The sequence below is a fragment of the Colletotrichum gloeosporioides genome (assembly GCF_011800055.1).
Source record: "Colletotrichum gloeosporioides strain Lc1 chromosome Unknown consensus_60, whole genome shotgun sequence".
Classification (NCBI taxonomy): Eukaryota; Fungi; Ascomycota; class Sordariomycetes; order Glomerellales; family Glomerellaceae; genus Colletotrichum; species Colletotrichum gloeosporioides.
The window spans coordinates 541,335-555,304 of record NW_025544705.1 but is presented as its reverse complement, the minus strand read 5'-3'; the positions used below and the strand labels follow the sequence as shown (position 1 = coordinate 555,304).

Sequence of the window (13,970 nt, the reverse complement as noted above, 5' to 3'; positions counted from 1 at the left end):
CTTTAGGAAAGATAACTTAGCGTTATACTCTCATATAGGGAATAAAGAAAGTAAGTATATAGAAACCCTACTAAGATTAAATAAATTAATTAAGAACTCTAGGAATAGATAAGGGAAGAATCTAATAACGATCACTAATATAACCCCCTAGAAGAATAGCAACTATTTAATCTTATAAATAACTAGACTTTTAGAGAAGGAGAAAGCTCTCCTTATAACTTAGATAAACCTTACGACGTTATATATTAATATACTTAAGCAGAGATCGCCTATAAGCTCACCCTTAGTATAGATAATACTAGCTCTAAAGAGGAATCTAAGAAAGATAACACACTTAAGCAAATTATATATAAGTAAATTAACTTATATAATAATAAATAGTTTATTAAGCTTTATAGTATACTTAATATAGGACTAAGAATATACTACACCTTATAACTTAGAATTAAAGATCACTTATACTTTAAAATCACTAATCTCTACTATTAATACCTCTTTTAGGTATAATATTTCTTTAACTATTATAAAATCTATATAAGAGATAAGTATAACTACTATTTCTAACCTAAATAATATAATAATAATCCCCTATAAAATATCTATACTATATATACCCTCACTAAATAGGAACTTAAAAAGTTTAATAATAATATCACTATATTCACCTCTAGTTAATAATTCCCTATAAAATACCTCTATAATAAATAAATAAAATAAGATAAATACTAATATAATAAATACTAAATCTACTATAAGGAGAAAATATATACTTAGAGAATTATAAAGAATAAACCCTAACCTCCTTAGGTTAGATATTATAAAAATAGCCTTATAAAGGTATAATAGGAAGGGAAATAAATCACCTACCTAAGATATTTAGAACAGTTAAAAAACTAAACCTACCTACTAATATAAAACTATAATAAGTAATAAAGAAAAAGTTTATCTACTAAATATTATAAAGATATTAAGGTAATATAGAACTTAAAGTTACTATTAACTAATAAATAATACTCACACTAATTAATAATAAAGCTAAAGTAAACTTTATTACCCCCTAAGCTATTAATAAGCTAAAAGTACTATAGGGAGGAAAAGAATAACTATATTAGTTATATATAGTAGAAGGAGAAGAATTTAAGTATAAAGGAGGTACTATCTATAATAAGACTATACCCCTTAAGATAAGCTACTTAAATTAAAAAGAAAGAATTTAATTTAATATTACTAATCTAAGAATATATAATATAATACTAAAACTACTTTAGCTATAAATAAGTAACTTATAGATAGATTAAAGTAAAAGCTAACTCTATTAAGACTATAATAACTTAGTTACTAAGTAGCTTTATTAAAAATAGACCTTAAATAAGCTAATATAGTAAGAAATAATAAGATAATATATCTACTACTTTAAAGTAAAAGAAGCTATATTATAACTATTAATAATAATAGATCTTAAATAATAGAATAATCTACTTCTATTTATCCTAAAAGAATATAAAGTTTATAAGAAACTCTTTATAGCTGAATTAGAGACTAAACTACTTAAATATACTAGTTTTAATTATAAAATCCCCCTTAAGGAAGGAAAAAAACTATAATTTAATAAAATCTATAGACTTAACCTAATAGAGATAGAAGCTTTAGATAAATATCTTAAAGAAAACCTTAAGAAAAGTTATATTAAACCTTTAATATCACTAATAGGAAGCTTAATCTTATTTATACCTAAAAAGAATAGAAAACTATAACTATATATTAACTATTATATACTTAATAAAATAATAATTAAGAATTACTACTTATTTCCCCTTATAGATAAGATAAGATAAGATAACTCCTATATAGAGCTAACTAGTTTATAGCTCTTAATCTTAAAGGGACTTATAACCTAATCTAAATAAAATAAAGTAAAAAATAGAAGACTACTTTTTAGATATAAAAAGAATATTTTAAATACCTTATTATACCCTTTAGTCTTACTAATATACCTATAATATTCCAGAATATAATTAATATAATACTATATAAATATATTAATATCTATATAGTTATCTACCTAAATAATATCCTTATCTTCTCACCTATACTTAAGAAATATAAAGAAGATATTCACTATATCTTATAAGCCCTTTAAGAAGCTAAACTTTTAGTTAAACCTAAAAAAAGTAAATTCTATATATAAAAAGTAGAATACCTTAAATTTATTATTACCTCTAGAAAGGTTTATATATTAAGAAATAAAGTTAAAGCTATTAAGGAATAGCTAGTACTTAATAACCTTAAAGAAGTCTAAAGATTCCTAGGTTTTATTAACTTCTATTATAAATTTATTAAAGACTATAATAAGATTAATATAGCTCTTACTAGCCTCAGCTATAAAGATATACCTTTTATATAGAAAGAACCATAATAGATAGTATTTTAAAAGATTAAAGACCTTATCGCTAATAAACCTATTCTAATTATCCTAGATCTAATAAAACAGTTTAAAGTAGAACCTAATATATCTAATTATATAATTAGAGCGTAACTATTATAATAAGACTTAGAAGGATAACTATATCCCTACACCTTCTTCTCTTATAAGCTCTATAGACTAAAACTTAACTACTAGATATATAATAAAGAGCTTATAATAATTATTAAAGCCTTTAAAGAATAAAGACCTAAACTCTTAGGAATAATTTATAAAGTATTTATATATTTTAATTATAAAAATCTCTTATACTTTATAACCTTAAAAGTACTTAATAAATAATAAATCTAATAGTTAGAATTCTTCTTAGAATTTAATTTCTAAATAATCTATTAAAAGGGATTAGATAATAGTAGAGTAGATACTCTTAGCTAATAACTAAACTATAATATCCTAGTACCTAAAGAAACCTAAGTGATTCTTAAATAATAAGATAATAGAGACCTAATACTAGTAGCTAAACTCTTAATAATAGCTAGATAATCTAATATTAGCCTAACTAATAAACTAAATAATAAAGTAATTATAGAATTTTATATACACCTTATATATAGTCACTAAGGAATCATAAAGACTTAAAAATAACTATAATAATAATATAGAGAAAAAGTTATAAGAGAATATATAGTAAAANACCTAAAAATAACTATAATAATAGTATAGAGAAAAGGTTATAAGAGAATATATAGTAAAAGCAATTAAAGATTATAAGGTATACCTAAAAAATAAACCTACTTAATATTAACCTTATAGTATACTATAACCTTTACCTATACTATAAATTACTTAGTAATCCATATCCCTTAACTTTATTATTAAACTACTAAAGTTATAAGAACCCCTTATAGGAGTACACTTTAATAGTATTCTTATTATAGTAAACTAACTTATAAAGTATACCTACTTTATCCTATATAAAGAAGTAAGTAATACTAAAGAATATATATATACCTTCTTTAAATATATTATTACTAACTATAGTATACCTAAGGAAATTATATTAAATAGGGATAAGATTTTTACTTCTAAATTTTAGAAATTAATTATAGTATAACTTAGTATTAAGTAATCTATATCTACTACGTTCTACCTATAGACTAATAGATAAATAGAATAAATTAACTAAATCCTTAAAACCTACCTCTATACCTATATTAACTATAATTAAAATAACTAAGTTATATTTTTACTAATCGCTTAGTTCGCTTATAATAGCATAATTAGAGAAAGCACTAAGGAATCCCCCTTCTACCTTAACTATAGTTTTAAACTAACTACCTATAGAGAACCCTAAGTAGGCCTAGCTATAGTTAAAGCTACTATTTTAGTATAATAAATTAAAGATATTTAAGATAATATATATAAAGAACTTAAATTTATCTAATAATAAATATTAAAATTTAGTAATAAATAAAGGATTAAGGGATTAACTTTAAAAGAGAGAGATAACGCCTATCTTATATAGTAAAATATTAAAACAAAACGACTAAGCGATAAACTTAACTTTAAAAAACTTAAACCTTTTAAAATCTTATAAGTTATCTTACTAGTTAACTATAAACTTAAACTCCTAAAAACTATAAAATATTACTTAGTATTCTATATTTCACTCTTTAAGCTAGCACTATAAGGATTATAAATAAATAACCTTATTATTATAGAAGATAATAAACTAGAGTATAAAATAGAAAAGCTACTTAACTATTAGTATAGGGATAATAAATAGGAATACCTTATTAAATAGAAAAACTATAGATATAAAAATAATATATAGNGGAACCTAATAATAACCTACTTAACTGTTAAGATAAGATTAATAAGTATATTAGAACACTTAATTATATTAATCTTAAGGATAGACTAAGTCTACTTATAACCCTAGAAGAATTTAAAGAATATATAAAATATACTAATAAAAGAGAAAGATAAATATAAGAAGAACTATAATAGAAATAAAAAGAAGCTAAGGAATAAAGAATATAACTTCTATTTCTATAGTTATAATTAAGACGCCTTTAGTTAATATAACTAAGAAAATTATTTATTTAATTAGGAATACTAGAATATAATTAAGACTCCCCTAATAAGAAATTTAGAGTATTAAGATTCTAGTTAAAAATTAAATTTAAGTCTAGAATACTAAAACTACTTATAGATTAAACCTCTAATATAGGAGATATTATTAGCTCCTCTTCTATAACCTCCTAACCTTTTTAAAATATTATCCTTTTCTACTTATATAAATAATCTAATTATACTATAGACTTATCTAACTTAGCTTATATAGTATATAGAGTAGCTACTTTCTTTCTTAATACCTCCTCTTTAGTTACCTCAGTATCCTCTAAACGAGTAGCTTTATCTAGTAAACGATTAACTAGGATAAGTTAGTATTAAGTAGAAAAAAAAAAAAAAAAAAAAAAAAAAAANAAAAAGAAACTTATAAGTATAAATAGTATCTACTACTATATTATAAGACTACTTTAAATAAGTATACTTACTATAAACTTTACTACTAGGGAGAAGTTTATAATACTTCCCTAAAGAATAATAGTAAGAATAAGGTATATTAATAATTAGACTAAACTTAGTAATATATAAAGTATAGTTATAATAATAAAGAGTAGAGGTAGTACTTAATTTTAATTTCTAAATATAACTTAATATAGTATTAGTATTATAAATAAAATAGGAAGAATAATTAATAGATCTCTAACTTAAGACTAATAACCTATTTATATTAAGTCTTAAGGATAAAACCTTTAGAGAGGGGACCTAATATTATAACCTAATATTATAACCTATTATATATAGATAACAGTTAACTAACTTACTTAGGTGTTAAATAGCTAAGATAGGATATTTATACTATAAAATTATAGGAATAGTAGGGACTTACTTAGTATAAAAGAACTATAATATAAGTTATATAATAATAAGATAAGGAAATAATTAGTAAAGTATAAGAAGGAATACTTAGTAATTAGTTAGCTATACTAACTAATTATAATTACCTTATATACCTAAGTAATCACCTTTAAGTAAATAAAGAATACTATTTAGAACTTATATATAGTATAACTTTAAGCCTAGCTTATAGTTAGACTTCTATAGCTCTTTAGTAATTAACTTAGTATTTATCTTTATAGATACTCTTAGCTTACCTTTACTACGAATTACTTATTAAGTCTAAGACTAATTACCTTAGCTTCTAAAGACCTGATCTACTATTAGCCTATAACCTATAACCTAGACCACAACCCTAGTATACTATTATAACGTGTTAATCCCCAGCTTCTATTAGCAGACCCTACTGTTAGATAGCTAACTGTAATACTACGCTAATAGCCCTAAGCAAACGAGAGCTATCAGCTTGGATGATCTGGTATTATTGCTAAGAAGATATTGAATCGAAAGAAGCAAGGTGAAGCTATTTCATCCTTCATTGCAGCCAACTGTTGCCACTCGAGCTGCGGGTGCTCTGCATATAAATACCAATTTCTCTCCCAAGCACTGACCGGAGATGAGACTACTCCTTCACCAAGAATCAGCTAAGAGCAAAACCATCGAAAAATTAACAGTGAGACTTATATATTACGTAATCATGGCGCTGTTCATCGGCGATGCATTTTCTCGTGACGAGGGCTGCAACATCGAACTCCTCAACATCAACCAAGCAGTTGCCGACTCTGCCTGTATTCCGATAGACTCTACGCAGGTCATGACGGATCGTTCGGCTTGTGGCTCTCCCCTGACCTACAAAGTCCACGTCAACGGTAACTGTGGCGTCGGTCTGGATGACGACCAACAATTGGATCCCAGCAACTCGCTAAGAAAAGCTGGCTTCTGCTAAGTAGTGTCGAATGGACTGCGCGCAGAGTCTGTTCTTAGCATAAATGAATGACTTTGGGAGGGAATTAGCACACTGCTCATGGCCTTTGAAGATGTATCTGCGATGTGATAGCTGGTCCTCTGTGCAGGAACGGAACAAGCATAAGTACAGTTAGCCTGCTCGTGGAAACCTAGGATAGATAGAGGGCGCATGCCACTGATGATACAAGAATTACTGAATTATGCAAAAGGAAACCATTATGCAAAGTATCAATGACGGTGGGCTTCAGAGTCGGTGATAGTACTTTGGGATTCTAGACGAGGAATCTTTTGAACAGTTGCCAACGGCCTGTGCGACAACGTTGGCGAACAGAAAATCTAGGTTTCCTGCGGATTAACACATCACTCTGAATTCGCTATCTTACCTCAAGAAGTCCCTCTCGTTCAGAATGAATTCATATAACATAGCAAAGCCCCCGATCTCCCGCAATAAAACAGAAATACATACAGCAGCGTCGCTTGAGACGAACTTGGTGCCACCCATCTGCGCGCAATATGGTCAGCGTCTGCTTGCCGGGCCCACCAATTTGAAAAGCCGGTTCCCCACTCAGTAGGTAGACATTGAGCTACATAACTTGGGATGGGTCGTCTTTTATCACTCCGATACAAATAACTGAATCGTCTACGAAAGTTAATTTGAGGCCGGGAGAGATACAGACCCACTTTCGGCTCAGCGTTCATGGCCGGGTACGGAGCAGCCCGCAGAACGCTGAAGCATTATGCCTGAACATCGTATTATAAATACCACAGCATAGTTATTCAATATGTTCAGATAAATTGATAGTTATCCCTCTTCTCATCTCAAGCTCTCTGACTTTTACAAGACAGTTCCCAATTCCACCATGATTTGCCCAAGCTCTCGTCGCCGCCTCCATGGCTCCTGGCGTTATGGTAGGCTGCCGGCGTGCTCCTGAAGTCTGCAAGTCAAACATTGATCCAATTTCCCGAGGGCTTACCGATGGATGGATTTGCTCTGAACGAACTGATCCTCCATCCCAAAATGAATGTCAAGTCACTGGTTCGAGGCAGCGATCTGAGCCCGGTATTGTCGGCTCAGAATTCACATTGTGCTGCAAGCCTAGCCCTAACTGTAAGCCAATCCTTGAGACATACACGATGGAAAGCAATGATATTGATACTCTTGCGACAGGTTAATTGACTTTCGGATAAAGAGTGGTTGGACTCTATCAGAGCTTGGAGAGACCCATGCGTCGGTCTTGCAATAAGAGACCAGGATGACTAATTTCATTCATATCGACTGGCAATTTTCAACACTCCGTTCTGCCAGATATCAGGCACGAAATCATTAGCGTACTTTCATAGATGTGCTACGTCAACCATTCGTTCTCCACGAAAATAAAATGCCTATTTTTGAAGTTTTCGACTATCATGCTGCTGTAAGTAAATGCTGCCAACATTGAACGTGAGAGTGACTTGCTGAGAACTTACAAACAAAATGTCATCTGGACTTACGAATCATCGTTGACCCCTCAAAAACTCCAACACGTATGTCTGGCTGCGAGCTGTACTGAGCCTATGCCCTGAAGACTACCCATTCCATGCTACGTGAGTCAAGGGCGATGCCACCGTTTCTGTGAAGTCTAGGAGACCGTCGGCCACACGTAACTTCATATATATTGTCATGGGGAATGTTGAGGGTGATTGTTGTGGTAGGGGATGAAAGCAAAGGCGAGGGTCTCGGCTTCCACTGCTGAAGAACATCTTGCTTGGCAGGCCGTACAGAGCTATTCGTGGCACTGTCGTTGGCGGCGTCCGTTTCATGGCGACAACACCAAGCACCATCTTTCAATATGGCTTCGTCTTATGTTTTGTGCGATCGCTGAGGTTGGGGGAATGTCAGCATGGGACGACGGCGCGAAGCTGCAAGACCATCGCGATGGGAGGACTGAAGGGGCTGAGGTCCTGTCTGGTGTACGTAAACAGCGGGTAACATGATCTGCAGTCTACTCATTGACGGTTGGTTTGGTGAAAGGAGTATGCCACGGGAAGTTGTTGCCAGTAGCTAGTTAGTGAAATGGTTGGGGTTCGGGAAACCTGACTAACGCCAACATTGGACTGCCTTCGGTCGCTTCTACTGCCAAATCAGCGGCTGCATCTTCATCTTGCAGTTGGTCAGAGAATATGAAAGTTTGGGAAGCTAAGGAGAGGAGGCCCTCGGACTGATACTATGCCTTGTAACATTGAAGATGATTGAGGTCTTGTAACTGAGATAAGAGCCCAACTGGGGTTTATATCACCATTTAGATTGGTGAAAAGACCAGTTGCAAGTTCGAGGGAACGGCCAAAAAGCGAGAGAACATCGTATTGGAGAGATCCGCCCTCTGCTACAACAGCGGCTGCGAGGCCGTTAATAGCAGATGGGACGGGTCTTGTAACGCTCCAGTGAGTGAAGCTCAGCAGAGTGGCACATTGGGCTACGATGAACAACGCTAGATGCGAATGTCGTTCAAAAATGCAAGTCCGATTACTCACTTTAACCAGTCGTTATCAGCAAGCTAACGGTGGCTGAGGGAAAAAGCAGTTTGCCATTCATGGATGCACACAACCCCTGCATTCTGCTATGATATTGCTTTACACACTGAGTGCGAGGGAGCTACGTGGTTTCCTTATCTTACAGAATCACAGCAGTCCTTCGCGGTCACATTACTTCACTATACGCACGGGCTAAGGTGCAAAAATGTGCAAAAACATACAACAACGGGCATTCGCCGGTCGTCACCAACCCGACTACTTCTCCAGCCCTCATTAGCCTATCTATGGGAGAGCGGACGGGATCCCGAGTTCTCCAATAGGTATGGTCGTATGTACCATATCAAACTCCTTCACTCATATATATAGGTATCATAAGCTACTCTACCGTATTCGCGTGAGCCCCTTTATTGTCAATGAGGTTTCTGTTGACGGCGCATGAGTTCTCTCAGAATAAACGATCAAATTGCTGCGGCTGGCTGAGTGCGAATAATTCCTATTGATATTGGCATGTGACTTTGTAGATAAAAGGTTTTGAGCATGCGGCCCTTGAGCGTTACTGAGACAGCAACAGCATTCTCAAACGGACGGCCGCGGTGCACGACGCCCCACAGCTCCGTCTTGGTCTACCTTAGGCCATGGGTTCGGGTAAGGTGGGTCTAGTGCTGGATGCCTACCGTCTGAATCTGGAGCAATCATTCCCTTTAAGTCAATGGCAGGTAACTCAGCATCCATCTAATTTGGAGTTCAGCATGACCTGTGTTACGCGGCAAAGGGGAAGAAGGTCGAAATCTGGATAGAGACTGCCTCCATAAGCTGTTGTGCCTGCTGAAAGGGGGCTGCTGCCTGTGCTTCACGAGACATTCTTTCCCGGGGATGCTCCCGCCGGACGGATGCTCCTTCTCTGATTGGTGCGCTCTTCTTTCGCTTGGCTTCCCCCTTCAATCCAATCCAACGCCACTCCTGCCTTTCAACACCTCTCCTTCTAATCCAGAACCTCACTGAAAATGGCTGCCCCGGAAGTTGCAATGGTCATTAGGGCATCTCTCTGACGCGAGACAGTACCTTCTGTTGGATACTTTGAAACCGAAAGGTAGCCACCACTGGACACCCCTTCCCAGGTAAACCATCTTTCGTCTTCAAGGTAGTCAGGTACCTTAGTGGTGTGCACTTTCCAGAGACTTGGGCCGCCCTTGCTACTCACGTCAGGGCTGCCCAAATCTGATTCCAAAATCAAAGGGCCCAGATAACCATCATCCTCTTCGCCCCAATGCTACCCTGACAGTCGTATTTTGCCATTTCTTTTTTGGCGCACTCGCTTCTCGGACAGCTTTTCGATCATCCATTTGCCACATTTTCAATCCCTGCAAGTTATTCCTTTGGACGCTTCGCATCACGATGTCTGCCCGCGGGTACATACATTCCGACGACGTTCGTGATGCAATGTCACCTATACTGGAGCTCGAAGAAGACAACGAATCACGTCCCGACACTACAGTCAACGATCACCAACGTCCCGAAGACGACCATGCAAACAACCAGAGCGAACCCAGTGCCAGCGCCGACACCTCCTCTCCACAACAAACTCCAGATCGACCCGAAGGCTGCGAGTGCTCGCTGGGCTCAAAGCCTTACCTCTTCAAGCTTTGTGGTCATGTCAGTTGAACCCGTACCCATCTCCCCGCCTTGCCCTCCCAAGTCCGTTCCGGAAGCTTGGCTGACTTGACGGGTAGCGCTTGTGTCGATCCTGCTACCGTAACAATCCCATATGTTGCGACAAGGACCAATCTGTCATATTCGTTTACCAGGAGGACAGGTGCCCTGTGTGCCTTTGTGACGACAAGCCTATGGGAATCGCTAGCTGCGGTAAGTGATTCCACGCCTCGTCTTCGAATGACGCGACATCCGGAACTCTGACCCTGTCGAAAGGCCACTCAAAGTGCAATGAATGCTGGCTGTTACCAACTCTTTTGGCTGAGGATAGCTTCAGCCTATGCGCCGTATGCAAAGAGCCATGGAAGGAGACTCCAATACAAGAGTACATGCTACAGGAGCAGGTCGAGCTGCCGTCATCCCCTGAATAGAGATTGGTGCCTTAACGGAGGACTCAGGAGGCTACTTTTATTACTCAGCAACACTGTCCCCAAGCGATTCCATGCCGGAGGGCTTTTCGTGGCGCCTTCAATATTTCGGCCTCCTGTGTGAAGCCACTCATGCAGGCCTAGCGTCAAAAGAATACCATCATTTCCCTTTTGCGTTGGAATCTTGTGCACTCAATCTTCTCTGTCGCGAATGCCAGAACGGTATTCTGTTCACCTTCAAACTCTCCTGGGTTCTTCGCCTCCTCGTCCGTGGCATGTTCACGACGAAGTAATTGCTGGTAGCAGGCATCAAGATTGCAAATTGCAGCCGCGCAACTCTGTCTCCCCTCCCACCCCATGGGTAGCCCGCAAGTACTGGCCCAAAATCCACAGTCGACTTGGCTCCTCTGCACGCACTCGTGATTCGTTCCAAGAGCCTCGCCTCCACTGTCTAACACACATTGCTACAAGAATGTCAGTGTTGCTCTCTATCTCCATAATCCACAATTACACATTGCCAAAATCTATCTTGCTAGACGCTGCTTTCTTCCGCTCATATGTCATTATTAGTATTACGCATACCCAACCTTTGTTTCTAGGCTCTAGTGCCCGTCATCACTGTCCACCCTCCAAGTTGAAGCACCACTGGTCCGTGAATCAAACTTCCAACACTTCAACGCTAGAAATTGCGTAACCGTGAGAAGTCGCGTCGAAGTTTATGCGAGTTGCATTGGCGACAGCAGAAATGGGTGGCACGCGACCCGAGAGACTTCAACCTACGTGCCGCATCATCACCTACATAACCAAGACACCTCTGCTGTCGTTTACGCCAGCTTCGAATGCATCTGGGAGCCGCGACGGCCCCGACAGCGTCTGAACTCAGAGAGTTCTGATTGTCCCGTTGCCAACCCTCCCGTTGTCTCCGGTCAGCATTCCGGTCCACACCCTGGGCTCTTCAACTGCAAGGCACAATGATGGACCCCCCCGCTACAGTGCGACGCAGGTACATCGAGTAGCCAGAATTACCCAAATGCTTTTGCACATTGATTCCTTATTCGCCTAAAGAAACTGTCAACTGGTCAGCATAATATTTGATTAACTGTACCCCGCAAACTTACGTACTGGCCACACAGTCTCGTGGTGGTATACCTGGTCACGAATGAATGACGCTCGATTTAATGTACCATCATACCATCGCTTCCAGTCAAGCTTAGCAACGAACCCCCAGTGTACTTCTAGATGTCAATCTCAGCTTTTGAACATCTCCAACCACTGAGTCACAGCTTCAAACCTGAAGTATTCATCAATGTTTCTCTCGGCATGTTTGCCTACAGGGGAGTCGGCGCAGGGGAGTCGACACTATGAGAGCCCAGCTCGAAGAGAGAGTCAGCAGGTTCAAAGACCATCAAGGGCGGTATAGCTGATCTACTCGTTCTTCATCTTCCGCTATTATGATGAACCGGTGGGGCTAGTGCGACATGGTTTCTAAACCTGGACCTCCGGCAAAGCTAGGGCGGAGGGGGCAAGGGATTGTAACCTTTCATCGAGGCTACATTGCGTCTAAATCAGTTTGAGCTGGGTATAATGCACGGTACGAACACAGAGCACCGGATTTTCGCAACATCTCTTAATATTGGCAATAAAGAGACGGAAATGGGTGACGTGGTAAAGTCTGTCTGCAGCGTAACAGCATTACCGACGATCCGTTGAGCGCACATGATGTAAAGCCGTCGGAAGAAAGCAGACTTGAGGCAACCAAGGGCTCTGATCAGCGGAGACTCCGTAGCCTCACCGTTGTAAAGTTCATAAGGCCTTCATCGAATAACATTCGCTCTCGCATCTACTCGGTTTCGGTTTGTGAACAAGGACGAGTCAGGGTTGTCAATAAGTGTTCGAGCCGACCGTTGAGGCTTTTGCTATTGTTGAGGCCGTTGATGCATTTTGGCAAAACGTAGGCAAGAAAGTAATCAACCGGGAAGGCTGAATCAAGATCATGATTTTGGCGCCTTAAAACAGCCAAGGATAAGCGAAAACACAAAGAACAAGTAGACATTCAGTCGAGGCTCATTCAAAGTCGGCACTCGCGTCGTGCATCCTGGGCCCTTGAGGGAAAGCGGCAGCTGGGGAAGTGGGAGCTTTCGCCGCGGGAGATTTCTGGGAGGGAGCTTTTGAGACTGAGGCAACCCAGGTGAAAAGTGTCAGTGCTGGTTGCAGCGGGAAATACAAGTCTTGCCTGCTTCGTTATTCATAACGATGTCGGCAACAACAGCTGCACTTCACTTTTCCTACGGTACGCCACCAAGATTCAGCGGGAGCGCTGCTTCTGATTATTTGCAATGGTGAAGATCGAGACTGAACATCACGACACCAGCCAATTGATTGACCACCCTGCTTCCATGACACCAGCAGGCAACCTCCCCGGGCGTTTCATTGCATTCCTTTTTTTTTGCCCCAGCGTCGCCTAATTCCTCCTTCGGGTGTGTGAGAATGATGGCGGAAAATTCTGAAAGAAGAATGCAAAGAAGTTGGAGAGCTGGGTTTAGTGTGGCATCGCAAATTGCAAGCTCTACGGTGTTCCTTCAAGCATAGCTGGGCATGTAAACGTGAATGTAGTTTATTTTACTTGCAGTCAACGAGGTTTCAACACGCTGTTGAAGAATTGTTGGAGATAGACGGAGGGTTGATGATAGCGGCAGGCTCTGACGGAAACTCTCGTCGGTGAAGGAGGCTTATCTTGTAGGCGCGTCACGTCACAATGGAAAAGTCGTCCTGGCCGGGAGCAAAACCGGACTTGCGGTTGCATCTCGGGATTCATCCTCATCCTCGGTGCTGTGACCTGGGTGCTGCCCGCTCCTATTCCCACAGGAGCTTGGAAGCAAGCGACTCTAGAAATAGGCCGACTGGCGCAATGGTAGCGCGTCAGACTTCTACTGATAGTATTCAGTGATCTGAAGGCTGCGGGTTCGAGACCCGCGTTGGTCAATTATGAAGCTGAGTTGTGGATTCCCAAGCGCATTCATTTCTTT

At 38.1% G+C, this 13,970-nt stretch overlaps 3 protein-coding genes across 3 annotated transcripts; all 3 read left to right on the top strand.

Moving 5' to 3' along the window:
• Positions 1-1,969: 1,969 nt before the first annotated feature.
• GCG54_00014031 (uncharacterized protein) lies at positions 1,970-2,131 on the top strand (the record flags this gene model as incomplete). The annotated part of the gene is made up of 1 exon (XM_045413874.1): positions 1,970-2,131. A coding segment is annotated over one exon (162 nt), but the record flags the coding sequence as incomplete, so codon positions are not given.
• A 3,955-nt stretch (positions 2,132-6,086) lies between these two features.
• On the top strand, positions 6,087-6,335 carry GCG54_00014030 (uncharacterized protein; the record flags this gene model as incomplete). Its single annotated transcript, XM_045413873.1, has 1 exon — positions 6,087-6,335. One exon carries the CDS (start codon positions 6,087-6,089, stop codon positions 6,333-6,335), a length of 249 nt encoding a protein of 82 aa, XP_045261952.1.
• Positions 6,336-7,246: 911 nt separating this feature from the next.
• GCG54_00014029 (uncharacterized protein) lies at positions 7,247-7,528 on the top strand (the record flags this gene model as incomplete). The annotated part of the gene is made up of 1 exon (XM_045413872.1): positions 7,247-7,528. One exon carries the CDS (start codon positions 7,247-7,249, stop codon positions 7,526-7,528), a length of 282 nt encoding a protein of 93 aa, XP_045261951.1.
• Positions 7,529-13,970: the final 6,442 nt, after the last annotated feature.